The following is a 27,972-nucleotide window of genomic DNA, read 5'->3' on the forward strand; positions in this document are numbered from 1 at the left end:
GAGAGGTCGTTTCTGGTCTCTTCTCACAGGGAATTAGTGATAGAACGAGAGGGAATGGCTTCAAGCTCCAACAGGGTAGGTTTAGATTGAACATTAAGAAGGATTTTTTCACTGAAAGAGTGGTCAGGCATTGGAACAGGCTGCCCAGGGAGGGGGTGGAGTCCCCATCCCTGGATGTGTTTAAGGGCTGTTCAGATGCAGTGCTGAGGGACATGGTGTAGGGGAGGACTTTGTAGAGTAGGGGAGATGGTTGGACTCGATGATCCCAAGGGTCCCTTCCAACCTCAATGATTCAATGATTCTATGATTTGTCCTCAAGCTTCTTTTTACCCCAGGCTTTGGGACAGTGCTACGTGAGCTGTCACCACTGATACATGATGTCCTTCTAGGCAGCTGATGTCCCTGTGTCCCCTTGGCCTAACCGTGTCCTCGCTGCAGTACTGGCCTGCACCCCATGCACTGGTTGTTCCTTCACGCTTTCTGCTGCCCATCTGAGCTGCTGTTCTACCACTGGTTCCCTGTGTGTCCCTCCTGTAGCTGTCACGACATAGTGAAGGGCTCTTTACTTAAAGACAGGCTGACACTTGTACCACAGAATGTGACTCCTGTAGCTGTCAATGGAGTTTTCTTACAGGGGGTTGAAAACAGCTTACAAGATGGAGCTTACAAAGCAATTTGTATATCAGTCTCTTACAAATACTATTAATTACTCAGAAATGACGTAGCTTTCATGTAAACAACCTCTTCCTTGTAGGACAACTGCATGGCTTCTTTGGTCACCTATTATGGGTAATCAGAAAAATCTCAGTGTCAGGAAACCAAATAACTCCCCCTGGTAACAGTACTATTTCATTGATGACGTTAGGTCCAAAGAGCGTCAGTAAAGCTAGTGCACTTGCAAGAACTTAATTACATTGAGAAGTGGTTAGGCTCTTTCTTTTTTTTTTTTTCTTCGTTTCTTTTTTGTTCTTTCCAGAAGGTTAGTAATTTGGACAGTGCAGTGATCTGTTGGCTCCAGTGGCACCAAGTGAAAAAGAAGCTGTAGAATGAGGCTCCTGGGAGATGTGCGTAATGTTCGGCTTGTGGCTGGATGTCCTTAAGGTGGGCAAAAGCAGAATTCACAGCCAGCTCTGTGAGTACTCTTAGGAACATGGGCCCTGCCTGAAGACAGAGGTACAAGTTGTCCCATTGGTGCATGTCAGTGGGTGAAAGAATCCACTGGTTCTTGCTTCAGACCTCATCCTTGAGCACTCCTAATGTGATGTGTGCAGGTCATGGTAGCACAGAGGAAGGAGAAGAGATTAGGAAACCTGTAACGTTTTTTCTTCTGTTCCATCACTGTGTGTGCTTATGTTTCAGCCTTAATCTGCCCTGAGCCACTGCATTTGGGGTCTTTTGCCCCATTTGTTTCTGTACCTCCCTTCCGTTGCTGAAGGAAAGAGAAGAAACCCATCTTCCCCACATTTCGTGATGCAGTGAGGCCTCACACTCAGAACTGAGGTTCGTTTCTTGGAGAAAGTCATAAATCATAAAGACCTCTTCATCCACAACTGAGGAACTAGAGCCTGGCATGCAAGAGACCTTTCGGTTCAAACTCCAGCACACAAGCCTTTGGAGAGTCTCTCTTCAAAGGGACAGCAGCGTCAGTGTTTGGATGCTCCTTTTCAGTGGCAACTGGGAGCTCTGAACCCCGAGATATTTTTAAGCATCTTGGCCCCTCACTTCTTCTCTTTGTCTCTTCAGGTCAGTGCTATGTCTTGCTGGTTTGTGCGAAGGAGAAGGCACTGCGTGCTACATGTGCTTAGACAACCCCAAAGACCACATTTCTTCACAGGTGACGTGGGCAGAAAGAAACTCTGCAGGTGAAGGAACCCCTGTGTGTGTGTGTGTGTGTGTGTGAAGGTAGAGACTGAGGATTCCTCATTTCTGAAAAGTCTTAGTCAGATATTGTGTAGTTAACCCTGTAGCTGCTGCTGAGTAAAGCCACCGAACAGGTGATGAGGAGGTGAGAACTGATGCTTATCGATGAGTGAAATAAGCATTTATTCTTTCAGTAGGTGCAGAGAGAGCTGGAAATGGCAGTGCCATTAACATACATCACAAGCAGGACTGAGCAAGAAGGAGATTGACGGACAAAATGTCACTACCTTGCGTCAGAGACAGGTAACGTTAGCTCTAGAAAAAGCCCCTAAAGATTTTGCAGCCAGAAAGTCAAGTTGTCTCTGAAAGGTCACTGCTGACTCTACAGATTTAGCCCTGGCATGTGCAACTATTGTCTGTGATCTGACTGTACATTTTCCGTCATCTGGCCGTATGTGCACAAGTGTAATGCTTGAATGAGAATGAAAATATGTAGAGACCAATTCAGAAAAAACACCGACATTGAGAAAAGCTAGATTGATGTAATAAACACCAGGTGTTTATCAGAAGATCACATCTGCTGACTGCCTGCCCGCAACCAGCCTTGGGGGTCCCTTGTGTACCAACCGCCAGTTGTCTTGGTAGGACCTTTGGAGGTCCCTTCTCTGTTGCTGTGTTTATGACACGGAGCAAATGTCTGATTAACTTTTGTATCTGGTACTTCAGCAGTTCTAGTTATTCATGTCCATCTCTGAGGTGCAGGGACATGGCAGCTCCTCCATCGGGAAGCTTGTCCCTTCCGATAAACATGGTCTAGACTGTTGTTACTGTGATACTTCTAAAGATGAAGAAAGTAAAGCATCAGGAGACTAAGTGTGGTGCCCAACACTCAATTCTTTCTGTTAGTTATAAAATTACCCCTTCCAGCTAGTGCCCAACTAGAGACCTGGTCATTTACCACTCAATTCTTTCTGTTAGTTATAAAATTACCCATCCCAGCTGTTACTGGAAGTAACAGTTCTTCCTATTGGTGATTCAGCAGCATGAGTTATCAGTGGCTGGTGTGGTTGCTGTTCTGGGACATGGCCTTGAAGTGTAGCTTCCAGAAAGTGAGGCTCAATGACTTGGCTCCACAGGACCCCAGCTTCAGCATCAAAACAACTGGAAGGGTCCCAACAGGGAAGCTGCATCAGCATTGACAGTGGGACACCACCCAGGGTAGAGGTGCACACAGCAAAGCCTTGGGGAGTTTCTGGGGATCCTGAGGTGCACCCCTGGGTCTGTCTCTCAGCAACGCACAGAGCTGATCCCATCCCTTCCTATTCCTGAGTTAAGTTTTTCTCTGCACACCTCATCTATGAATGATTTGTCAGGGTTACTCCTAAGACCATTGGTGACATCCCACAATTTCTGTGAGTGTGGCCAGCTACTGTATGAGGGTTTGCAGCCCTTTGATGTTTGCAGGGAGCCTGCACACTATCTGGAAGCACCTGACCTCAAAGACAGAAAAGGACGAAATCTTGATTTCAAGTAATTTGTCTTTTCTTCATGGGTCTTTTGTTCTTGCTTTCTTCATGCAGTTGAGACTCAACACCTCCTTCACAGACTCTGAAAGACTTGCAGAGCCAGGAGGAGTGGTGGGACGAATGGGAAGGTGTATCCCCTCCTGTCCACAAACACTTCATGTGCAAGTTGAGGAGCTTCTAAAAACTGTTGGTGCCACATTTCCCCACTCCACCAGCCTGTGCTGGGTCAGGGGTGAAGGATGGTAGAAAGTGGAAGGGAGGCTTTGGCTTGCATGCTGTTTACAGGAGCAGAAGCAGCATGTGTTACCACGTAGATGTGGGCTGCAGCCATGATGAAGTGGAGGGACTTAGTGTGCTCCAGATATTCCTTGCCCTATTATGTGAGGAGGAATTTCAATTTCAATACCATTTTCAAATGGTATTGCAGCCTACATGCCCTGAGGTGGATCTTAATGTAGGGATTTTGAAAGAAGTTCTCCTTATCATTGGGCTATTCTTCTAAGAGCCAGGGATAATAAAAATATCCTGAACGCTGGTTAGGGCATATGTGCAATTCAGAAGTGGTCATGAAAGATTGGTCTGCAGAGTGTGTTGCTGCAGCATCCAAGTGCTTTACCTAATAACTTGTCATCATCATAAGGCTGTGCAGAGTTCTGGAGAGGGGGAGACAAAGTTCTGTATTCACCCTGTTCTCTGTGCAGGGCCCACACCTGTAAACCCTCCCTGTGTGGCCCAAGCAACGTGGTGATGCTGTTTGGAGGAGCTGGTGAAAGGAATCCTGGTGTTGGGGACCAAACCCAAGAGCTGTGGTGTCCTCTCCGAGGCTGGCTGGGCAGCAGCAGTGTCTGTGTTTCCAGCGTGGCGTGAGCGGTACGGGATGTGATGAGTGTGAGGAGCTGTGCTGTGTGGGAAGAGGAGGGGATCTCCTGTGTGAAAGAAGTACAAAGTGGGAGACTTTTAGTTTCTGAAACATAACACTTGACCTTCTAGGGGCATTATGTGGGAAAAAGTGACGGCAGAGACCTGCGTCTAGTGCCTGCTTGCAGCTCTGTTGGATGTAATCTTTTCATGGAAGGGTTTCACCTGGCACATTTAAGAAGACAAGCAGCTTTGCAGCATACATCTTCAAAACTAGAAGGGTCTGTTGCATACCAGACCTATCTGATTGTTTCCAACCCATGATGGGAGCACAGATAGATCCCTGAATAGAACAAAAACGAAGCGAAGGGTGTGTTGACCAACCTGCTCTTTGAGACCCAGAGATGAATCTTCAGGAAGAAAGTGTAGAACACACTGAAGGAAGAGTGTTGGTGTCTGTGTGGGTTGTTAATTCAGACTTCATTGGCTGTATGTTAAACTAAGGAATATATTAAACTAAGGAATTAACGGGGCAAGTGTCAAATGCTGTAGACATGACATTTTCTAGGGGTGCTCATCTCTCTTCCCAGGTCTGACTCTCCCTTGCCTTGACGTGTTTGTCATTACATGCAGTGTGGAAAAGAGTCCGTTAGAAACTGCTTCTGCATCAGAATTCGTCTGTTCAGTTGAGAATGAGGTTGGACTCTAAATACTACCCTCGCTGCGCACACATAAAAGCAACCACAAGTGAGAGGGATAGAAGCAAACCCTGGGGTGCAGACATCTGATTGTTTCCAAACCATGATGGGAACACAGATAGATCCCTGAATAGAACAAAAAAACTAAGTGAAGGGTGTGTTGACCAACCTGCTCTTTGAGACCCAGAGATGAATCTTCAGGAAGAAAGTGTAGAACACACTGAAGGAAGAGTGTTGGTGTCTGTGTGGGTTGTTAATTCAGACTTCATTGGCTGTATGTTAAACTAAGGAATATATTAAACTAAGGAATTAACGGGGCAAGTGTCAAATGCTGTAGACATGACATTTTCTAGGGGTGCTCATCTCTCTTCCCAGGTCTGACTCTCCCTTGCCTTGACGTGTTTGTCATTACATGCAGTGTGGAAAAGAGTCCGTTAGAAACTGCTTCTGCATCAGAATTCGTCTGTTCAGTTGAGAATGAGGTTGGACTTTAAATACTACCCTCGCTGTGCACACATAAAAGCAACCACAAGTGAGAGGGATAGAAGCAAACCCTGGGGTGCAGAGGAAATAGAATTGGGGGGAGAAAGGGGGGAGCAAGGAAGCTGTCTACACGTAAAGCAGGGGTGGAAGTTTACGTATGCATTTGTATAAGGGAAGACATACTGGAACTGAAACCCAGCAGCAGGTGATGATTATAGGCAACATGTCTGTGCCTATTTACAATTTTACTGACTCTTTTGTTACCTAAATCCCTGTGGTCTGGGGCTCCCTCAGAGGAGCTGTACGTGCCCCTAAAGAGCCCATTGCAGCCTTTTTCAGTTTTGGTACCAGGGCTGATTTTGGTTCTTTCTCTTGGTTTCATGGTTATCCATATGGAGTTACATCAGCTCTGGAAAATAATTCAAAAGTTCTTCTGATCCAGAGTGAAAGAAGCTGAAAACAATTAACAGAATCAGAAAATCTGAGTGGATAGATGGACTTATTATACATTGCAATCTGATAGTTAAATCCTTGAAGGTTTCTAAATTCATTAGGAACTCTTAAGTCAGAATGAAATAGCCTGAGAGTGCTGAAGTTCACGCGCTAATTTAATATGCATTAATTTTCAATCGTATATCAACCTGCAAAATTCTTTGAAAATCACATTGCGTGATGCTACGTCTTGCTCCTGCCCTGCTGCACCCTTGATGGTGTCAGTGGTGCGTGCTTGCTTCTTTTTTAAGAATTTGATGATGTCAAATAAAATCTTTTCCCCGCCCCTAATGGGACAGGAAGAGTGAGGCCACAAAAAGCACTTCCCGCAGTGGCAGGGCAAAGAGAGCTTTGGCAGGAAAGCCCTGATACGAGCCCACCCTCCTGTGCTTTTTGGGTTTGTCCAGCTCCAGACATGACTGCACTGGCCAGTGAAGTTGCTCACCTCAAGATTCGAGCTTGCCTGCTGCTGGTGGCCTGTCTGTGGCAATGGACACGGCAAACCCTGGCCACACCGTGCCCGGATGGTGAACTGAGAACCATCACCAAAGACGTGAAGAAATGCTGCCCCAAATGCATCTTGAGAGCAGGTAAAGGGATGATGTGTCTGTCACCTTTCCCTTTGTCAGTATTGTTTTCTGTCAAGCAGGGTAATCAAGTGTGGGGAGCGGGCGGGTGTGTATGTAAATGTATCCTGAGTTACTGTATATGCAAAACAAAATAGCAAGGGTTTCTCTCCTGCCCCCGAAATTCATAATGTGCCTTAGCTGTAAACTTCAGAGTGGACTCGTGTTTCAGGTTTGTTATGTGCTTATACTTGTTATTCTCTGCTGGAAAAGGGAAAGCTGAGTCTCTGCAAGCTGGTCTTGCTCACAAGGAAAGAAGGTGTTCACTTAACACTGATTTTGAGCCCTTGCTCCATTCTAACATGGTTTTGAAGTTTGTCTGTGCCTTTCAGACTTCAGAGAGAAAACAGGGAGTGATGCTCTCTCTAAGGCTGTCCTTTTGTGGTCCTAAAGAGCCTGAAACATCCCACTTCAATCCTTCGTTCCACTGACCTGTGCTTGTCCCAGGAGTAGATTCCCAGACAAGGTCTCAGGTGATCATTGGTTTCAACAGCCTGTTGTAACCTGCACCCTTGCCTGATCTGAGGGTGCTGCTGAGATGGTAATGGATTCTCACTTGCTTGTAACTTTGAGTCAAATTAAGGCACTGGAGGTGGAACAGATGAGCTGCAGGACTTCCAGGGTGCTGTTTCAGTGCCTGTTAGGCTGAAGGACAGGACAAGTGATTCTGATGTCCTCTTCCATGGTCCCAGGAATGATCATACCATTCTTCCTAATTTAGTGCTGTCCATAACAGTAGCCAGAGCTGAACAGTAGGGAACATGGAGCTGTTTATATGGCCTACAGCAAGGAATGCACCTTCCTTTTCCCTTTGTCCCAAAACAGGGTTGCTGGGAGCCTTGGCTACCCAGTGCAGTAGTGCTGTTGTCCTGCTGGTCAGCCACAGGACTAGCTGAGAAGTTACATCTTTCATTGGTGACTTGGTAGGAGTCAGCCTCCACCTATTAGTAGCTTGAATAAATCTGCCTTAACCAACAGCAGGGACAGTGAGTTCCCCATGGAAGGAGTGAGTGGACACATGGGATTTGTGGGAAAGAATGATAAATAGGGGAAGAGCAATAGAGTCCTCAGGAGTGTGGAGACCCCAGGGTATAGCCCTTCCCACTGAGATGAAGGCATCCAGTATGAGGTAGGAGAGTCACTTCTCAGTGGGATCACCTCCAGAATCACCCATTAGTCATACACAGAAAGAAGCACCCCTGAGGCATTTCCTTTTTGCTGCTGGACTTTTGAGTTTTGGAGGCCAGTGGGCAGAGGAAGATGTGGGCAGTACATTCCATCACCAACCTCAGGAAATAATCTTTGCTTGATCTTTGCTACTCACGGTGGGGTTTTAGGCATGCTATTGAACTAGCCAGCATTTCCCTCTATATTTTTTTTTTTTTTCCTTTAAGGTTGTACAGCTTCCTGGTTGAACAGCACTTTTCCTCCTGCTGGTCTCCAGCTGCCAGAAGGACTGCTTGATCCTGTTTGCTGATGGGATCAATATATGTGATAAGCCCCTTGCTTTCAAGAACTCAGGAGCCTCTCTGAATTAGAGATGACATTTTTTGAGTGCAAGCAAAGTTCATAACAGAACTCCTCTAGAAACAGGACAGAGGGTAGGGAGGGTGCTGATTTTATGGCTTGCAGGGAACATGGAGCTGTTTATATGGTCTAAAGCAAGGAATGCACCTTCCTTTTCTCTTTGTCCCAAAACAAGGTTGCTGGGAGCCTTGGCTACCCAGTGCAGTAGTGCTGTTGTCCTGCTGGTCAGCCACAGGACTAGCTGAGAAGTCACATCTTTCATTGGTGGCTTGGTAGGAGTCAGCCTCCACCTATTAGTAGCTTGAATAAATCTGCCTTAACCAACAGCAGGGACAGTGAGTTCCCCATGGAAGGAGTGAGTGGACACATGGGATTTGTGGGAAAGAATGATAAATAGGGGAAGAGCAATAGAGTCCTCAGGAGTGTGGAGACCCCAGGGTATAGCCCTTCCCACTGAGATGAAGGCATCCAGTATGAGGTAGGAGAGTCACTTCTCAGTGGGATCACCTCCAGAATCACCCATTAGTCATACACAGAAAGAAGCACCCCTGAGGCATTTCCTTTTTGCTGCTGGACTTTTGAGTTTTGGAGGCCAGTGGGCAGAGGAAGATGTGGGCAGTACATTCCATCACCAACCTCAGGAAATAATCTTTGCTTGATCTTTGCTACTCACGGTGGGGTTTTAGGCATGCTATTGAACTAGCCAGCATTTCCCTCTATATTTTTTTTTTTTTTCCTTTAAGGTTGTACAGCTTCCTGGTTGAACAGCACTTTTCCTCCTGCTGGTCTCCAGCTGCCAGAAGGACTGCTTGATCCTGTTTGCTGATGGGATCAATATATGTGATAAGCCCCTTGCTTTCAAGAACTCAGGAGCCTCTCTGAATTAGAGATGACATTTTTTGAGTGCAAGCAAAGTTCATAACAGAACTCCTCTAGAAACAGGACAGAGGGTAGGGAGGGTGCTGATTTTATGGCTTGGATTTAGATGAACTTCTGCCAACAGAATGTAGGAAGCAGCTGCTGTTGTTGGGAAAGGTGTGGAAAAGGAGCTTTAGCTTCACTGGCCAAGGATCTTTTGGGCACCTCTCCTCTAACATGGCTGTGCCAAACTCAGAAGAGTCCTGGCAGTGTCCAGAGAGCTGCCAGGTGGCTAATTAATGTGTAGTGCTTCTTTGGGGCACTGGCAGTGCCCTCCTCACCCCACAGTGTCTAAACCTGCACAAAGTAGTTAAGCAAATCTGCTGCATGACTTCTGTCTACCACAACCTACACAGATAAGAGAGAGGGGTCACAGTGGTAAGTAATGCAGGGCTCAGATAACCATCTTGGAAAAATCTGAGTGGTGCTAAATTTGAGTACTCTAGAACTTTATCTGTATGGGTGGAAATGACATCTTTGTGATAGCCGTTTTTTCCACCACAGCACAGCAAGGAACTATTTCACCTGTGTCAGCCAGTAAGATTAATGCTTAAGTTGATTTCTGGCCTCTACGACAAAGTCAAATCTAATTTTTTTTTCTTCTTGACAGGAGACAACAGCACGTGTCAAAACGTTGAGGACCATGACTGCAAGTGTCGGCAGGGGTACAGCTGCGTCGATAGCGTGTGTCTTTACTGCAAAAAGCTGCCCGAGTGTGCAGAAGGGGAGGAGCTGGTTAAGTTTGGTAAGTAAAGAAATTACTTAGAAATTACTTCAAAGGGCAGAGTTCGATACAAGTGGGCAGTGGAGCAGCAAACCATAAGTCTTATTTCCTTCACTTATTACAACCTGCTTTGGGGAGGGCTCGTGACGCAGACAGAAATGTCATTTATCCTGTGGCCTCGGTGACTAAACCCCTTGTTTCCCTATATTGTAAGTCTTCCCTTCTTTGAGACTTTCACTTTCATTCTCAGGCTTTCAGTATTACTTTTCTTCCAAGCTGCTAGAAATGTCAGTAGAAGAGTGTTTTACTCTGTGTTGCCTCTTAACTTCACACCCTCTGCTGTCAGATCAGACTATTCTCTACTTCTTCTCGAAGGGGTCTGCCCATACGTTCCCCAAAATGCAGAGGTGGCTGTGACCACTTCTGTGTTTCTCCAGGGGGATGGTTCCTAATGATGAAAGAGCATGGAGGGAACACATTGTGCTGTATTCTGTTATATCCCCATCTTTCAGTAAATCACTCTCCGCTAATAATTCACATTCTTTTTTCTTGTAGGCTCTTTAGACTTCACGTTCAAGTGCAAACCCTGTGAGATAGGAACCTATTCTAATGTTAAGAATGGCTGGTGCCATAACTGGACTGAGTATGTATTTATTGCTACTTCCCTTCTTTGGAAAAATGCATGATGAAATTCTCAAATGATTAATACTTAAGTTAGAAAGTAAAATTGAATCAAAGATGATATCACCAATCAGATTAAGTGATGAGTCTTTTAAATTCAGCAATATGATATTTCACTCTCCTTTGGCTTTATAAATAGTCGGTCTCAAAGTAGAACTTAATACAAACTGCTGTGGATTCAACTTGCTTCCAAGTCAAGCTTGAACTGATGCAAAATTATTCCAAACATGGACATCACTTGAAACTAAAAAAAAAGGGCACTTAAACAATTGCATTGTGTTAACTTGTGGGGGAACAGCCATAACTTTACCTGCACTGCTATAGAAAGGAAAACAAGGAAATGACTGTGGAAAGAGTGGAGGGAAGGAAGGGAAGGGGGGAGGGAAAGGCAGGGATGTTCTAAATGTGACTCTTCTTCTTCTTCTTCTTTTAGTTGTGAAAGTTCTGGGTTTCTAACAATCAAGCAAGGCAACAGTACACATAATACATTATGTGGTGTCGCTTCTAAAGGTTCAGAGCAAGGTACCGTCTCACAATCATTTGTTTCTTTGAGCCTATAATTTTTCTCTGCGCTTCTTTATTTGGTGACTTGCTGCATTATTATCATCCAGAGTTTGCTATTTTGAAAATTTGCTTTGAAAATTACTGTTGTGTTTCTTGTAATATTAATATAAGTAGAATTGTTGACCTGGGCAAAGATTCCACCATTAAAGCACTGTCAGTAATAGAGGAAAACCCAACAATTGTCCTTAAGTAGAGCACACCTATTTGACAAATTGTCAGAGTCTTCCATTGAACTGCTATTGATGTTTTGCTACATTTTCTTAGGAAGAAAGAATTGCTTAATTAGTTATACTGTTAGTTATACTAGAATTGCTCACTTAGTTATACTGTTCCTTTGGCTGAGTCCACAACACCCAGGACTGAAATCTCATGTCTTCTCATGGATCAAATTAAATAGGAATAAATGGGTACAGGCTTTGCAGGTACAGAGTACCTTAATGATAATCTGGACACATGATTTCCTAATCTTTATTAAAATGTATTTAATTGCAGTTCCCATTCCAAAGGACACTCTATACACCACCATCCTGGCTATCCTTACCGCAGTAGCTGTATTTGTTCTCATCTTGCTGACCTTCTTCTTGCATTTCTGCATATGGTCTCTGAAGAAGGAAAAATACTACACAGCTGATGGTAAGTGCACCTCTATGGACTTCTATAGAATCATGGAATCGTTGAGGTTGGAAGGGGCCTTTCAGATCGTCGGGTCCAACCGCTAACTTAACACTGCCCAAAGCACCACTAACCCATGTCCCTCAGCACCACATCTGCCTGGCTTTTAAATACTTCCAGGGGTGGCGATTCCACCACTTCCCTGGGCAGCCTCTTCCGGTGCTTGATAACCCTTTCAGTGAAGAAATTTTTCCTAATATCCAATCTGAACCTCCCCTGGTGCAACTTGAGGCCATTTCCTCTTGTCTTATTGCTTGTTACTTGGGAGAAGAGACCGACTTTCCCCCTCACTACACTCTCAGGGAGCTGCAGAGAGCAAGAAGGTCTCCCCTCAGCCTCCTTGTCTCCAGGCTGAACGGCCTCAGCTCCCTCACTGCTTCTCATAAGACTCGATCTCTGGACCCCTCACCAGCTTCATTGGCCTTCTCTGGACTTGCTCCAGAATCTTTCAGTGGGGAACCATGTCTCCATTGATCCAGAGTCAGAATGGAATAAATTAAGTTGAATAAATAGAGTAAATTTGGATTTACTCTGCGATTTTGGGCGGGTTTCTTATTTTCATTAAGATGCAGTGCATCACCTGTATCTTTGCCCTTTTCCTCATCGAGAGGCTGTGTTGATAAAGGTCAGGGACAGCTGATGGATACGTGTGAAGATCTCTTGTATGTGTGGTGCTTTTGCTTATTCTTACTGCAGATCTGGAACATAACCTCCTTAGGCTGTCGGGGGCTCCACAGCTGTCACACCAGAGAGAAGAGACTTACAGCTGTCAGTTTCCAGAAGAAGAACATGGAGACAAAACACCAGAAGAAAAGTCTTGCTTTTTCCACCCTCAGAGTCCATAACGAAAACAGACCAATTGCAATGTGCTGTGAGAACTGGGAGCTGAGCTCAGCTTTTCAAGACAAAAAGAAAGGAGGGGCTGGGTGCATAAAGCATCGTTCTGTAGATAGCAGTAAGGAATGCCTTTGGAGGGAGTTTCGCTTTGTTTCTTCTCAACAAACCTCGCATTTAGAAACAGACCAACCTGCTAAGTCAGGCTGACTTTCTGTTCAGCTGCATTCTGTTCTTCCAAGTTTCCTGGTTTGTTGTTTCTTTGTTTGTTTGTTTTTCATTGATGCTCTCTTCAACTTTCTTTGGGACCAGGGACCCTTCTTGTCATTATTCCCTTCTGCATCTTCTGCACGTGTCTCTGTGATGTTCCCATGAAATCCTCTCCTCTCCAGCCCCAACAGAAGGTGGTGGTTCAGCCCGTCTCCGTGCACAGAGGTGCCAGTGTGAGACTGCCATGGCCACACCATTTCTGCTTCCAAAGGTTTTCCTGTGCATGTTCTGTGACTCCCTCATCCCTCCAAGGAAACTAAAGGGGAGAAGGGAGTAACATTTATCCTCCTCTTCTATAACTCAGCAATCCTGGTACCTGGGATGTTGGATTACAAAAGGGAGACTTCTGAAAGGCTCAAATGAGGATCCCAATGTCTGGAGAACAACATTCACCTAGTTTATAGAGAAGGAAAAGACAGTGGAAAACAGAAAAGCCCAACATTTGTTCTTGATGCTTTTTTTCATTTTTAGATATAAATATTTTTGTGGTGACTGCACTAACAGATTCAAAGCTCTGGATGCCTTCTGGTTTGGCCTTCTGGTGAAAGCTGCTCAGAGTAGACTCTTTTATGACCGAATCAGCCCTGGGCAAAAATGAGGTTTGACTCTGCCTTCACATGAAAGGTTATAAATATCAGACAGTACAACCATAATGTCAGCTTCCTCATGATTTCTTAGAGATAACCTAAGATGGACAGGGCTTCTAAATTAAATCCTAACAGAATAGAGACTTCTGAAAGGCTCAAATGAGGATCCCAATGTCTGGAGAACAACATTCACCTAGTTTATAGAGAAGGAAAAGACAGTGGAAAACAGAAAAGCCCAACATTTGTTCTTGATGCTTTTTTTCATTTTTAGATATAAATATTTTTGTGGTGACTGCACTAACAGATTCAAAGCTCTGGATGCCTTCTGGTTTGGCCTTCTGGTGAAAGCTGCTCAGAGTAGACTCTTTTATGACCGAATCAGCCCTGGGCAAAAATGAGGTTTGACTCTGCCTTCACATGAAAGGTTATAAATATCAGACAGTACAACCATTATGTCAGCTTCCTCATGATTTCTTAGAGATAACCTAAGATGGACAGGGCTTCTAAATTAAATCCTAACAGAAAAGTGAAATTTCTGTTAATCACCTTACTAAATGCTCAGAGGGGATTATTCCAAGTCTGAATGACGTGCTGTTTTAAGTAGGGCTCTGCGAAATTACAGAAGCTGCAGAGCAGAAGTTATTGCCCCTGCAGATGTGTGTTGCAAAAGCAGTTGAACAGAGAATCTGAAGAAGTGGGACGGGTTATTCCCTTGGTCAGAAGCCCTCTGTGCTCTCAGGCAGTCTTGGAGAGACTGGAAAACAATCTCCCTGTTAGACTTCATTGAGGTGACCCCATGACCTCTCTAGTGAATCCAGTCCAGTGACTGATTTCATGTCAGAGAAGGAGAGAGAATAGTTAGTTAAAATTTCTATTATCCATTATGATGGATCTATCCTTGGTTCCTTTAGGCTCCTATACTACTTCGCAGGCTGAGGTTTGTAGACCTCTCAGTCTCCCTAAGCTCTTTCCAGCTGGTCTTTCTCAAAGCCTTCTCTGGAAGAGGTCTTGAATTAAAGCTGAAGGGTCAATTTTCTGATATGTGGACATGGTTTTATTGCTGAACATTTCTTCAGTGATTATGTCAAGAGGAGTTATCCTGTCTTTTTTGCTTTTTGCATTTTTATTATTTTTGTGCATCGTAGAATCTTGTAACTGGGTGTAGTAATTGTAAGGGGAAATGAAGTGCAAAGGGTTATCCTTATTCACTAGAATTCCTAATTCACTGTAATGTATTCCTCCACAGTCCTAGTTTTAGTCTTCAAGCTTCTCTGTTACTGTGTTTCTTCCAACTGACATCCCTATACCTTATCTTCCCCTTCATGCAGAATGGGAGCAGTGGTACTTCTTAACCCTAAAAGGATGTTGTGAGACATAATTAGTACTTTCAATGTACTTTTGCTGCCTTCGATCCTCTTACTGTTAATTCTTGTGTTACGGATAATTTTTCTAAGTGAAATTCACTTAGAGTGAGGTTTTCCTCCATTGCTTTGAGAAATGTGCAGATTCTTAATTGAGATGAACTGGAAAAAGCATTGGACTGGATTAAACAGGGTCACTTTTTTTAAAGTGTAAGACTGTCTCAGTCTTGTAAGCAGTTTCTCTGTGGCATTTAATACACTCACAAGTCTAAACACTGACTCGTAAAGACACTTCTTACTGTTCATTCTTTGTTGGCCATGTTTAGTCTCGCTCTGTATTGACCCTTCTTGGTTTTTTAATGTCTTCAACACGATTTCTGACTCGTCTCGGCTCTCTATTGACCCTTCTTGTTTTTTTAATGTCTTCAACACGATTTCTGACTATAACCTTTTGTAAAGGTAAAATAAATGTGACAATTGATTGAAGTGCCTATGTGCTATAATTAAGCAAATTGGAAAGGAAGGGGTTTATTCTATAGGTTGTCCCAGTGTTCTTAGTTTTACTTCCCCGATTCACTTCCCCTCTCTTACAGAGCTCTGGTTATTTCAGCAATGTACCCCCAGCCAAATTCTTCTGTCCCTGACTTTTAGATGGGTGCACTTGCACTTTTCCCCCCTTTTAAGCAAGTGGCTTAACGTTTCCTGGCTAAACCAGCTTTTCAGCTACCCGCTACCAAAATAGCAGGAAACTGTGGCTGACAATTTTTTCCATCCCTGACAATGGCAGAGAAGCAGCAACGTTTTGGGCCAAAAAAAAAAAAAAAAAAAATTGCATCAGAGCGTCCTATTTGAGGAATGAAAGATTTGAATGTCTGTTGGAGCTCCTTTTGCCGCGTGTTGCCAGAGGCACATGGCAGTGAGATGTACAAGACTCTCTGGGCTGTGGGTGTTGAAGAGCCAACACTTCTGCCAGTTAATACTGAAACACGGTGAACAGAGCCCTATTATTCACTGGAAATTTGCACAGTGGCCTTTGGGTTTCTATATGCCTACCTTGAAGAAGAGTTCCACTTCCTGCTTACCTAACTGGCTGACTTTACTGGCTGCTTCTTGATGGGAAAAGCAACCAATTTCCTGACTTCTTAAAGCTCCAATTCAGAGGGAAAAACCCAAAGTGTGAATCATTTAAGTCCTGGAGAATTTCAGTAGAAGAGCTGTTCTTTGCATCAAAGGAAATGAAAGCCATTGGCTCAGAACAGTGAGCTTGTAAGAAAACACTGCATTTAAGTTTCCATTCAAAGAGAACAATAGCTTTATTTTATCAGTGTGCAATTACTGCAATATTTAAATCAGATCATGGCTGAATTTTCAGCTCAAATCCCAGAATTTATGAGGTTTTTCAAGTTCTAATTTGAACTTCAGGTTGATCTCTGTATATAGACTATGCATTAAAAAAGGCTTCTCCCTCAAATCATTTACACCCATGGCATGTCTGTAACAATATTTTTTTTTTTTTTGCTTGAATCTCTTTTGAAAAGAGAATACAAAATATCCCTGAAAAACATCCCAAAGTTTCTAGAGGCTAAATGATCGAGGTAATTTAGAAAGATATTTTTTCATTAGTGTTATTGTCATGAGCAAATAGTTAAAATGTGATATCTTAAAAAAAAAACCAGAAAAAGTTCCTCTACAGTGCTAACAAAAAGGCCAATATGCAGGCTCCAAAACGACGACACCTAATTATGGCTTAAGTGAGGACATAATGAGTCTTAAACTATGTGAAGCTTAGAAGGTATATTGCATGATTATGGGAAAAAAAAGCAATTTTTCATGGGACAGTTGGGAGCACTTAGTCCTTGTTTTACTAGGAGTTGTCCAACACTTATCTTAAACTTGTCTTTGAGTTGCCCTATCAGCTGAGGAATCTAATTTTAAAAAAGCTCTGGAGTTGGCAGTGATGAGTAAAGGCTTGTTGCTGTTTGGGGGGGGGAGTCTTTCCGAGAGCTGTATTTTGTGATACCAGCCTGGGGTGTGTTTGCCCTCACCAGCCATCCTGATGCTGTCCCTGACTTGGCAAGTCCTGTCCCTGACTTGAATCGACCCAGGAGGTAAGGACATGGCAAATTTGAAGAAGTTACTAACAAAGGATGCTTTGGGATTTCTTAGAAGTTGCCATCGCTTAGCTGTGCCTGAGGCTCCCTTGCCTGCACCAAGAAAAGGGGCTGACCCAGCTCTGGAGTTACAACCAAATTTAGCAGCTTTTCTCTGAGTAATGTATAGTATTTTCCTGGTGCCAGATCCAGTGATACCTCTTAGCATTTCACGCTTCTAATCTGCATCTGTATTCCTGAATTTGGGCTTCTAAAATGAAAAAAGGTATGCTGGCAAATTTTCAGGGCAGGGAAGTGGCACCTAGAAGAGGAGAGGAGTTATCTTTGTTTTCATTCACTTTCTCCAAAAGTTGAATAAAAAAAGTTCTTCTGGATCTACAGTTGGATTTGGATTCAAATTTGTATTCCAATTTGGAATTGGAATCAAAAGGATTTGTTTCAACCTGGAGGTTCTTGGGTTGTGCTTTTTGGAGGGTAGTGGACAGCAATGAGTATTTGGGGAAACAATTTGTGGTTTGTGAAAGTTTCCAGGATTAACATTTCTTTTTGATTTGGGCAGGGAAGAGAAGCTGTGGGGAAGGGAGTGTTCACCATCAAGAGTTGCCCTGTGCCTGCTGTTCTGGAGGAAGGCAGTGGCTCTCCAAGCCAACCATCACCTGAATGCTGCTTTCAACGCGTGGCTTAAGCTCAGGTAAATGGGGTTTATTTGTAGTACTTACACAGTATTTTACAATGGTTCTTTTTCTGATAAGAATCAGGCAATAAATACAGGAAGAAAATGGAGAAAGGTTTCTCCTTGAGTCATATGTACAACTTGAGGTCAGAATCACGAGATCCACCATGGAGTGCAGTGGTGTGCATTCACAATGGTGGCCAGTGGGGAACAGTTCATGTGTGGACTCTTATTGACCTCTCAGTCTGAAAGAAGCTTGGTTTCCCATTTCCAGTCTGTTCTCACTCATTCTTGCAGCTTCTTCCCTTTCTGTTGGGTTGGTATTCAGCACACCTTTCCTTGTCCTGCTGATGCTGCCAGGATTTCTTAGGGAGGACTGGTGGTGGCTGGAGAGGCTGAGGATCAAGGGTTTTCTCTGGCTGGAAGATATTTTCAGCATGTGAATATCCTAACTCTGCCAAGAATTTACACACTAGACAAACCTAGCCATGCTTGACTATGAAATAACCATATTGATGAATAAATATTCAGAGCCCAACATCTCTTCTGCTTTTAAAATATCCCCTCCTGATTCACCTGTCTCTTCTATGGGCCCATATAGGGTTATCTGTGTAGGGTGTGCTTTATGTGCTTGCCAACAAAAAATGATTAACTCTGAAAACTAGAGTTTTTGAAGGACCTACTTGGAAATAACTCCTGTTTACCTGGGTATAATTTGCAGGGAACCAGGTCCTAAGCTGGTGGTGTAGTCATGTGTATTTTAGGAGGTGGTGTGACATAATGTGTCTCTCTAGCTTCATGAGATAGAGTCTGATGGCCTGCCTGCTCCCCTAGGTAGTTCTGTAGGTAATTTACATTGAAATCAGTGCAATTTGAGTGCTTAGGTATCAGTCTGTCACTCCTAGAGTAGGTGGGTGTTTTGCCCAAGAGGACCCAAATTCAATCCCTGCTGACAGAGTGTTTTTCTTTTTTTAAATACCCACTGATACTTTACTGGCCAAATGGATGAGTCTTATCAGAAGAAAGAAAGGCTTGAAGACAACTCCTTACTTGGGTGAATCTTTTGTGCAAAAGGAGAAGAAAGTTGGGTGGTTGATACATCTTAGATGAATCTATGGCTGGGTGATCCCAGGCTTGAAAAGTAAAATTCCCTGAAAAATACCTTCTGTAAGTAGAAGAGGCATTTTTCATAGTCCTCTGCTGTGGAACAGGTGATAAGAATTGGTTCTGTCAGGCTTCCTGCAAGACATTAACAGGGAACAGTTTGGTGATGGAAAGGTGTGCAAAGTTTGCCATGACACACAGTTAATTAGCCCATGGCAAGGAAATTCACAGGAACAGTCCCTCATGGGAAGTCAACTTCACAAGAATAATGCTCCTCAAGGCATGCCTGACACCAGTATTGCTGGTTTCTCATTAGAATGGTTGAGGCTGGACCTCTGGAGGTCACCTGCTCCAACCCTCCTGCTCAGGCAAGGCCACCCAGAGCCTATTGCCCAGCACCATCTCCAGACAGCTTCTGACTATCTCTGAGGCTGGAGACTTCTCAGCCTCTGAGCACCCTGTCCCAGGGCTCTGTCACCCTCACAGTAAAACAGTGTTTCCCAGTGTTCTGACAGAACCTCCTGTGTTTTGTTGCTCTCATCTCTCTTTTCTAGTTACATACCTGTAATTTCAAACTGTAACCTCCCCAGCGCAGCGGATTTCTCCTTTGCCTGGATTCCAGTTAGGGGGAGTTTTCCCTTCAAAGAGAAAAAAAAAGGGTGCTTTTCCTTCGGCTTCTCCCTTTTCTCCTTGCTATTCAGATGTTTTCATCCCCCAGTGCTGCTCACTAACTCCAGCTCCTTTTAGTCTTCACTTACTTGCCCATTTGCAGTGTTTCTTCTGTTACCTTGTATGTGATGGCAGTTCTGTCCTTATCCACAGAGAGGAAAAGCAGATCTTCTGGGAACAGGATCAGCAGCCTTTCCTCGGACTCCTGTGGAAAAGAGGCATCTTGGAGACAGCCAAAATGTTGAGTAATGTCCTCTCAGTGGGTCTGTCTCAGTCAACGTTGTTTAATGACAATACAGCAGAGCTGGGAGCTCTCTGCAGCACCCAGTTGCTCCAGTGCCAGCCACAGAGGAGAACTCTTTGTAGTTCTCATTGGAGTTGGCTATTGATTGCTTAGAAAGCTGAAGGGTGTCACCAAGAGCTGAGGGTTCTCTCGAATAGGTCGGGCACCCGTCTGCAAGGAGGTGTTTAGAAAATGCTGACGGTGCTGTGTGATGGGAAAGGGGGGAATTAATCCCTCCCAGCTCCCCTCCCTCAGAAGCTGAGTGCAACTGTTTGGACACATTGTCAGAAGCAGCTTTCAGAAATACATCTGCGTTTCCTTTTGTCTCTTTAATACTGGGAGCCTTTGACATAATTAGCCTTTTTTTATTTTTCCATCCCTTTTCTTTAAGTGACAGTATTGTGCGAGCCTAAACTTTCACTGTTTCCAGCCTCTTAAGGCCACCCACGTCAGAGCAGTGAACGTTGTACATTACCCCCGTGCAGCCACCAGCCACTTGCACCATGGTCAAATACTGCATCCTTCCCAGATGCTGAATAGGTTTTCCTTCCCACTTCAGGATGGTGTTACACCACAGATGTCTCACCAACTCTCTTTTCTTCCACGGTTCGTCACACGGCACCTTTTTTTTTTTTTTTTAAGACAGAATAAAAGGAAATAAAACTACAAGTATGATGTTTTTCAGGGTTATAGGGTCGTAAAAGAAAGGTATTTAGGATATATGCTTGGGAACTGCGAAACCCGTGATGAGGTTCCTGGTTTGTGGTAGGTTTCCTACCTACTTGAACAAAATCATGTGTGCTGTGGTTTCACAAGCAGCAACTGAGACAACCAAACAGCTTTAGCTATGAAAGGGAAAGCTCTCATTTTCCTTCTGCCCCTCAGAAGAGGTTGTTTAGAGACACCGATTTGATCTGAACTAAAATTTCATCTTAGTTCAAAGCATTTTGGCCTTGATATTCAAATCCCTTTATTCGGGGATATTTTCCTTTTCCTTTGAAGCAGTTCTGTCCAGCTGAGAGGGGAGTGGGGTTCGCTGTGGGCTCCCAGGGCTGTGCTCAGTCCTGGATGGGTTTCTGCAATCTATATTGAATCCTTAGAGCAGGCCCACCCGGGCTGACTGCTGTAAAATCAGCCTGTATCCATAAGCTACAAACATAGATAGGAGCTGTAGGGAACATCAGAAATGAGCAGCTCTTGAGGATGCTGGTCTGGGTTGTCTCAGTCCTGGATGGGTTTCTGCAATCTATATTGAATCCTTAGAGCAGGCCCACCCGGGCTGACTGCTGTAAAATCAGCCTGTATCCATAAGCTACAAACAATGATAGGAGCTGTAGGGAACATCAGAAATGAGCAGCTCTTGAGGATGCTGGTCTGGGTTGTAGTTTCTCCCCCCAAGCCTGAAGACCAGTGTGCTCTTGGACATAGCTGAGTGTTGCCCTAGCACCTCTGCCACCCTGGGCATCAAGGAGAGTGGATGTTTAAAAACAGGGAAAACTTAGCTGAACTGCTAGTAAATAACAGTAGGGAGGGGGGAAAGACAAGCTGGCTTTCCAGTTGGCTCTTGACCTTTAGGGATGTGAGTGTACCATGAGGAGGGCAGAGGCTTTGGAGGACTCAGGGGCTGCTGTCTGTGAGTTCCCTCCAGCACAGCTGTGTGGGTGTTCTCCATGGCGGTGTCACCCTGCCATCTTGTGACCTTGGGGAGTGTTGCAGCGTGTCACCTGTGTGACAGCATGCATGGAAAACTCTTTACTTGGCGACTGTAACTAAGAGGAAATTATATATATATATTTTTTTTTTTACCAGTGTAGTAGTTACAACCCGTATTATTTTATTTTTTTTTACCAGTGTAGTAGTTACAACCCTATATCCACTGCTACATTTGTAGTAGAACGAAAGTGATCAGTGATTTTTCTAAAATCTCTCATGAGCATAGAGGAGCAGTTGCAAATTGGTGTGCAGGAAGTTTACTTGCCTAAAACAACATCCTAAAGCAGTAACACCACTGGTCGTTTCCACCCTGCATTCTAAAAATCCCTGCAAAACCCTGCCTGGTTTCAAAGCTGCCACTGTGTCTGTTCCATTCTCTTTACATCTCTTCTGCATCAACTCACCAGAAAAGAGATGTTATTGTTGGGACTGACTGGGCAGTGAGTGTTTGCCATCTTGATTTGATGCTGGAGGTGTTGAACCCACATGTCAAAGTCGGCGGAATTCTGGCAGCAAACGAGCCTGGATTCTATCATGGGCCCTGTGCAAAGAAACAGAGAAGCCCTGGGCCTGAGGAAGGACACTTGGGATCTGCCTTTGAGCCTGGTGGGTGAATCTGTGTGCTGCCCTCCTCTCTGCCATTCGTGATCTCTATGTTCATCAAACCTGTGCTTTGATGACAAAACATGTCTTGCATCAAGGGGAATCTATAATTTATGTTCATAGAATCGTAGAATGGTTTGGGTTAGGAGGAACCTTAAAGACCATCTAGTTCTGACCTCCTTCCATGGGCAGGGACACCTCCCACCAGGGAACCTATAATTTATGTTCATAGAGTTGTAGAATGGTTTGGGTTGGAAGAAACCTTAAAGACCATCTAGTTCTGACCTCCTTCCATGGGCAGGGACACCTCCCACCACACCAGGTTGCTCAAAGCCCTGTCCAACCTGGCCTTGAACCCCTCCAGGGATGGGGCAGCCACAGCTTCTCTGGGCAACCTGGGCCAGGCTCTCACCAACCACCCTCACAGTAAAGTAAAATATGTTGCCTTTTGTGTGAGGAATTCTAGTTAACCCTAAGGCATTCTTGGTTTAAGTTGTGTCTACCTTTAAGATTTTGAATTCCTTCCATCTAGCTATGTCTCACCCCTCTGTGTAACAGCAGCACATGCTGCATGTGAGAGTCCAGTCCAGAAAGGCATGGCATGTTCTCCAGCATGGCTGAGTGTTGGAGAGGAGGCACGTCCCTTCCTCAGCAGTCTTCTGCATGGCCACCCAGCCATGTGGGCCAGGCCTTGAGGGCTAGAGTATGGGTATCACTGCTTTGTGACTGTCACAAGCCCTTCAGGAACTGGAGAATGTGCTTACCAGAAATTTCCAATGTGTGGTTGATTGCGCCCGTGATCTCTCTCAGACACATCCCAGCAAGAGGAAGGAGACCCTGGTGTGGAATGGAATGGAGTTAGAAATTGGTTGGTAACAACAACTTCTCTGTGTCCCACTGTGGTCCCTCTGATGTACAGCAAAATGCTTTTCTGCTGAAAAATTTCCCATCCTTGGAACCTTGGACTTTAAGGAAGTCTGTGTGGGACGACACTCATCTCAGTGGCTGAAGATGTAGGAAATGGGGGGGGGGCTGTTATCCGTGTTTTCCTATTCATAAAATGACTGTCCTCATTCATAAAGTACTCTGAGATTTAGGGGTGAGCTCCACCAACAGACCAAGGCTGGTGTTGAAAAGTACTTTGTATGAACCAGATGGAATTTCATCTGCCTGTGCTGTGAGCAGAGAGATATTTAGGAAATATTGAATATGAACATAAATACGAGAGACACAAAAGGATCCTTGTGCTTTACCTCATAAACAAACGCCTTCTTTCTACGGTCCACTGAAAGAATCAGCAAGTGGAAGGAGAACAGCACGAGGTAGCATTCACACATCTCCTGCTGAAATAAGATCAATTACATCTTTCCTGCAAAATGCTTCTAATTCTTTTTTTTAAGGAAATTATATTTCCTCAAAGCTCTTCACCTTCCCTTCCTTTCTGTTGTCACCTCCAGCACCTGTGGAGAGGGCTTATTTCTGGCACAGACAAATCTGCAACCATGATAATGAGTCCTTATCCCTTTGGGAAAAAGAATACAAGAAACTCCTGACAAGACACCCATTTTTGTTTCTTCAGGGAATGAATGAAAAGATTGCTGCTCCTCAAGGAAGTGTCTATGAAACCCATTCAGCTTTTGCTGGCACCGGTGAAAAAACTTGAATGTATTAGAAGTAACTCTTGAAAACAAAGACCAAGGCAAATTATAGCTTTAGTCAATTTGACAGTAGTTTGGACGGAATGTGTGAAATCCAAATTTACCACCACCTTATCCCTTGTGTGTAGTAAGAGGGTGATTACCTCCGTGTAGTAACTTCTCAGGAAAACCAGGGAGGACCAAATGATTTCCCCCAGAGAGTGGATGCTCATCCCTTCCCAGCCGCCGACGGGTCGCGTGATCAGCAAGTTCTCCAGTTCCTCCCGTGTTCTTCCCCACAGCACGTCTGTCTGCAACAAACACACACCAGCTTGCCTTTCTTCTGGTAATCTTGCCAGGCAATTAGATGTGGAAAAATGGAGAGGAGAGCCAAACAATAATGATTTATAAACCAGCTAAAAGAGAGAAGGGGTTGTTTTGCAGCCCAGACAGTGGGAGATTTGGATGTTGAAGATCTGCCTTTGAGCCTGGTGGGTGAATCTGTGTGCTGTCCTCCTCTCTGCCATTCATGATCTCTATGTTCCACCTGTGCTTTGATGACAAAACATGTCTTGCATCAAAGGGAACCAAAGTAAAATACGTTGCCTTTTGTGTGAGGAATTCTAGTTAACACCCTCACAGTAAAGTAAAATATGTTGCCTTTTGTGTGAGGAATTCTAGTTAACCCTAAGGCATTCTTGGTTTAAGTTGTGTCTACCTTTAAAAACTGAGATTCTGAATTCCTTCCATCTAGCTATGTCTCACCCCTCTGTGTAACAGCAGCACATGCTGCATGTGAGAGTCCAGTCCAGAAAGGCATGGCATGTTCTCCAGCATGGCTGAGTGTTGGAGAGGAGGCACGTCCCTTCCTCAGCAGTCCTCCACATGGCCACCCAGCCCCTCTCATCTTCCAGCCATGTGGGCCAGGCCTTGAGGGCTAGACCATGGCTATCATTGCTTTGTGACTGTCACAAGCCCTTCAGGGACTGGAGAATGTGCTTACCAGAAATTTCCAATGTGTGGTTGATTGCGCCCGTGATCTCTCTCAGACACATCCCAGCAAGAGGAAGGAGACCCTGGTGTGGAATGGAATGGAGTTAGAAATTGGTTGGTAACAACAACTTCTCTGTGTCCCACTGTGGTCCCTCTGATGTACAGCAAAATGCTTTTCTGCTGAAAAATTTCCCATCCTTGGAACCTTGGACTTTAAGGAAGTCTGTGTGGGACGACACTCATCTCAGTGGCTGAAGATGTAGGAAATGGGGGGGCGGTTATCCGTGTTTTCCTATTCATAAAATGACTGTCCTCATTTAACTCTGAGATTTAGGGGTGAGCTCCACCAACAGACCAAGGCTGGTGTTGAAAAGTACTTTGTATGAACCAGATGGAATTTCATCTGCCTGTGCTGTGAGCAGAGAGATATTTAGGAAATATTGAATATGAACATAAATACGAGAGACACAAAAGGATCCTTGTGCTTTACCTCATAAACAAACGCCTTCTTTCTACGGTCCACTGAAAGAATCAGCAAGTGGAAGGAGAACAGCACGAGGTAGCATTCACACATCTCCTGCTGAAATAAGATCAATTACATCTTTCCTGCAAAATGCTTCTAATTCTTTTTTTTAAGGAAATTATATTTCCTCAAAGCTCTTCACCTTCCCTTCCTTTCTGTTGTCACCTCCAGCACCTGTGGAGAGGGCTTATTTCTGGCACAGACAAATCTGCAACCATGATAATGAGTCCTTATCCCTTTGGGAAAAAGAATACAAGAAACTCCTGACAAGACACCCATTTTTGTTTCTTCAGGGAATGAATGAAAAGATTGCTGCTCCTCAAGGAAGTGTCTAGGGCTGTTATCCGTGTTTTCCTATTCATAAAATGACTGTCCTCATTTAACTCTGAGATTTAGGGGTGAGCTCCACCAACAGACCAAGGCTGGTGTTGAAAAGTACTTTGTATGAACCAGATGGAATTTCATCTGCCTGTGCTGTGAGCAGAGAGATATTTAGGAAATATTGAATATGAACATAAATACGAGAGACACAAAAGGATCCTTGTGCTTTACCTCATAAACAAACGCCTTCTTTCTACGGTCCACTGAAAGAATCAGCAAGTGGAAGGAGAACAGCACGAGGTAGCATTCACACATCTCCTGCTGAAATAAGATCAATTACATCTTTCCTGCAAAATGCTTCTAATTCTTTTTTTTAAGGAAATTATATTTCCTCAAAGCTCTTCACCTTCCCTTCCTTTCTGTTGTCACCTCCAGCACCTGTGGAGAGGGCTTATTTCTGGCACAGACAAATCTGCAACCATGATAATGAGTCCTTATCCCTTTGGGAAAAAGAATACAAGAAACTCCTGACAAGACACCCATTTTTGTTTCTTCAGGGAATGAATGAAAAGATTGCTGCTCCTCAAGGAAGTGTCTATGAAACCCATTCAGCTTTTGCTGGCACCGGTGAAAAAACTTGAATGTATTAGAAGTAACTCTTGAAAACAAAGACCAAGGCAAATTATAGCTTTAGTCAATTTGACAGTAGTTTGGACGGAATGTGTGAAATCCAAATTTACCACCACCTTATCCCTTGTGTGTAGTAAGAGGGTGATTACCTCCGTGTAGTAACTTCTCAGGAAAACCAGGGAGGACCAAATAATTTCCCCCAGAGAGTGGATGCTCATCCCTTCCCAGCCGCCGACGGGTCGCGTGATCAGCAAGTTCTCCAGTTCCTCCCGTGTTCTTCCCCACAGCACGTCTGTCTGCAACAAACACACACCAGCTTGCCTTTCTTCTGGTAATCTTGCCAGGCAATTAGATGTGGAAAAATGGAGAGGAGAGCCAAACAATAATGATTTATAAACCAGCTAAAAGAGAGAAGGGGTGGTTTTGCAGCCCAGACAGTGGGAGATTTGGATGTTGAACACGTGAATTAGGATAAATCATTTCCTCTCCCTCTGAGTATCTTCTCCAACAGTGGTAATAAATTGTGGTCCCAGGAAGAAAATCCCAGACTGACTTGTGATGGCAGACTTTCTTACATGTGAATTTGTAGAGCAACAGCCGAAAACCTACACCTGGGCCTCAAAGCAGGGACAACTGTTTGTTATATGCTTTCAAAACAAAGGGCATGTGGTAGCCTCTGGCACTTTACTGTAATGGGATCCTGCCTCAGGATAATGCCCAATGGGTGAGATAAATAGGCCTCTGATTTCTTTCTTGGCTCTACATACAGATCCTTGTTTGTGTGCCCCTGCTCATACTCACATCTTCTGTTTCTGTTGGGATTGGAGGGACCTTGGGATGGAGGAGTGTCTCACTCTGGCCTTCTGAGTTGGACCACATTCTGAAATGGAAAAGAATATGGAAAGGCCTAGAAAAACACTTACATGTGTTGTGTTTTTCAAAAAAAAGAGAGATTATTACTCTGTGAGCAGACAAATTTATGGATTTCTGGCATAAATTCGGTGTGTTTTATAACATGCTGTTCTTGACAGGAATAGTGGTTGGTAACAGCTCAATGAACTCTAGGGAAAAAGTGCAGCAGATGCAAAATCAGAAAGCAGGTATGTCAGGGAATAACACAGCTGAACTTTGGGGGAACATACCTCTAAATATCCCCTCGCATGGAGCAGAGGATATGTTCTAAATTCAACAGAGCTCTTAGGCTCCTAATTTTCCCCTAGCATTACACAGAAGAGTGTAGGGATGATGGTGGCACTGTCAGTGTGCCTGCCTTAATGGACAAAGAAGGAATGACACCGTTTCTTGTAATAAGGTGAAATTATGGAAGGAAATGTATAATGCAGCCTAAAGTAAAGAGCACTGAGGTGGTATGGTCTTCACATATGTAAAACACCACTAGAAAGAGGAGAAGAACATTTTTTTTCCTTTTGCCTGTGGTGTGTAAGATAGAGGCATGGTCTTACCTGCGTTAAGGGTTGGCTACTAGGAAGAAACAACGCTTGCCTAGGACATTGCAGAACCTACATCACTGCAGGTTTTCAAGGACAGGTTAGACAAGTGTCTGTCAAGCAAGACTTAGGAAGAGCTGAGGCTGCTGCAGAGGTGGAAGCAGGACTAGAGGCCTCCTGAGCTTCTTTTGAGGCCCAGGCATGGTCTTACCTGCATTAAGGGTTAGTTACTAGGAAGAAACACCACTTGCCTAGGACATTGCAGAACCTACATCACTGCAGGTTTTCAAGGACAGGTTAGACAAGTGTCTGTCAAGCAAGACTTAGGAAGAGCTGAGGCTGCTGCAGAGGTGGAAGCAGGACTAGAGGCCTCCTGAGCTTCTTTTGAGGCCTCCAATCTGTCTCTGACATGTGAGAGTCTGATTGAAAACGTCCATTTGTGACAAAGCAGTGCTTGCCAGAGCCCCAGGAGCTGGCTGTGATTGCCCACCCAAAATGGAGCTACATCCCTACAGGAAGGAGTGTTTCCACCTTCAGCTTCTCAAATGCTGACCCTCTATCTTAAAAGACTGCAACACCTGCG

At 44.3% G+C, this 27,972-nt stretch overlaps 2 protein-coding genes across 6 annotated transcripts; one reads left to right on the forward strand and one right to left on the reverse strand.

The window, feature by feature from the left end:
• Nucleotides 1-270: 270 nt before the first annotated feature.
• Nucleotides 271-21,758, forward strand: TNFRSF18 (tumor necrosis factor receptor superfamily member 18). 5 transcript variants are annotated; one of them, XR_001411940.1, is made up of 10 exons: nt 271-2,163; nt 6,325-6,507; nt 9,599-9,733; nt 10,268-10,355; nt 10,827-10,915; nt 11,450-11,590; nt 12,326-12,584; nt 17,352-17,483; nt 19,392-19,478; nt 21,642-21,758. XR_001411940.1 is itself a non-coding variant. In XM_014941325.1 (8 exons), the coding sequence occupies exons 3-8, from the start codon at nt 6,333-6,335 to the stop codon at nt 12,472-12,474; spliced, it is 777 nt and encodes a 258-aa protein (XP_014796811.1). In that variant the 5' UTR covers nt 271-1,834; nt 2,055-2,163; nt 6,325-6,332; the 3' UTR covers nt 12,475-13,405. The 5 variants fall into 5 exon arrangements, 4 of the variants coding, with proteins under 4 accessions (XP_014796811.1, XP_014796812.1, XP_014796810.1 ...); XM_014941325.1 differs by lacking the exons at nt 17,352-17,483; nt 19,392-19,478; nt 21,642-21,758 and having other exon boundaries at nt 271-1,834; nt 2,055-2,163; nt 12,326-13,405; XM_014941326.1 differs by lacking the exons at nt 17,352-17,483; nt 19,392-19,478; nt 21,642-21,758 and having other exon boundaries at nt 271-1,834; nt 2,058-2,163; nt 12,326-13,405.
• On the reverse strand, nt 17,747-24,311 carry LOC106887672. Its single transcript, XM_014941340.1, has 10 exons — nt 24,240-24,311; nt 23,639-23,785; nt 23,091-23,177; nt 22,602-22,674; nt 21,639-21,775; nt 19,997-20,143; nt 19,357-19,443; nt 19,132-19,207; nt 18,628-18,704; nt 17,747-17,884 (listed from the first exon to the last, which is right to left on the reverse strand). Exons 1-10 carry the CDS (start codon nt 24,309-24,311, stop codon nt 17,747-17,749), a joined length of 1,041 nt encoding a protein of 346 aa, XP_014796826.1.
• Between the last annotated feature and the right edge of the window lie 3,661 nt (nt 24,312-27,972).

This window comes from Calidris pugnax, unplaced genomic scaffold (assembly GCF_001431845.1).
Source record: "Calidris pugnax isolate Ruff unplaced genomic scaffold, ASM143184v1 scaffold82, whole genome shotgun sequence".
NCBI lineage: Eukaryota > Metazoa > Chordata > Aves > Charadriiformes > Scolopacidae > Calidris > Calidris pugnax.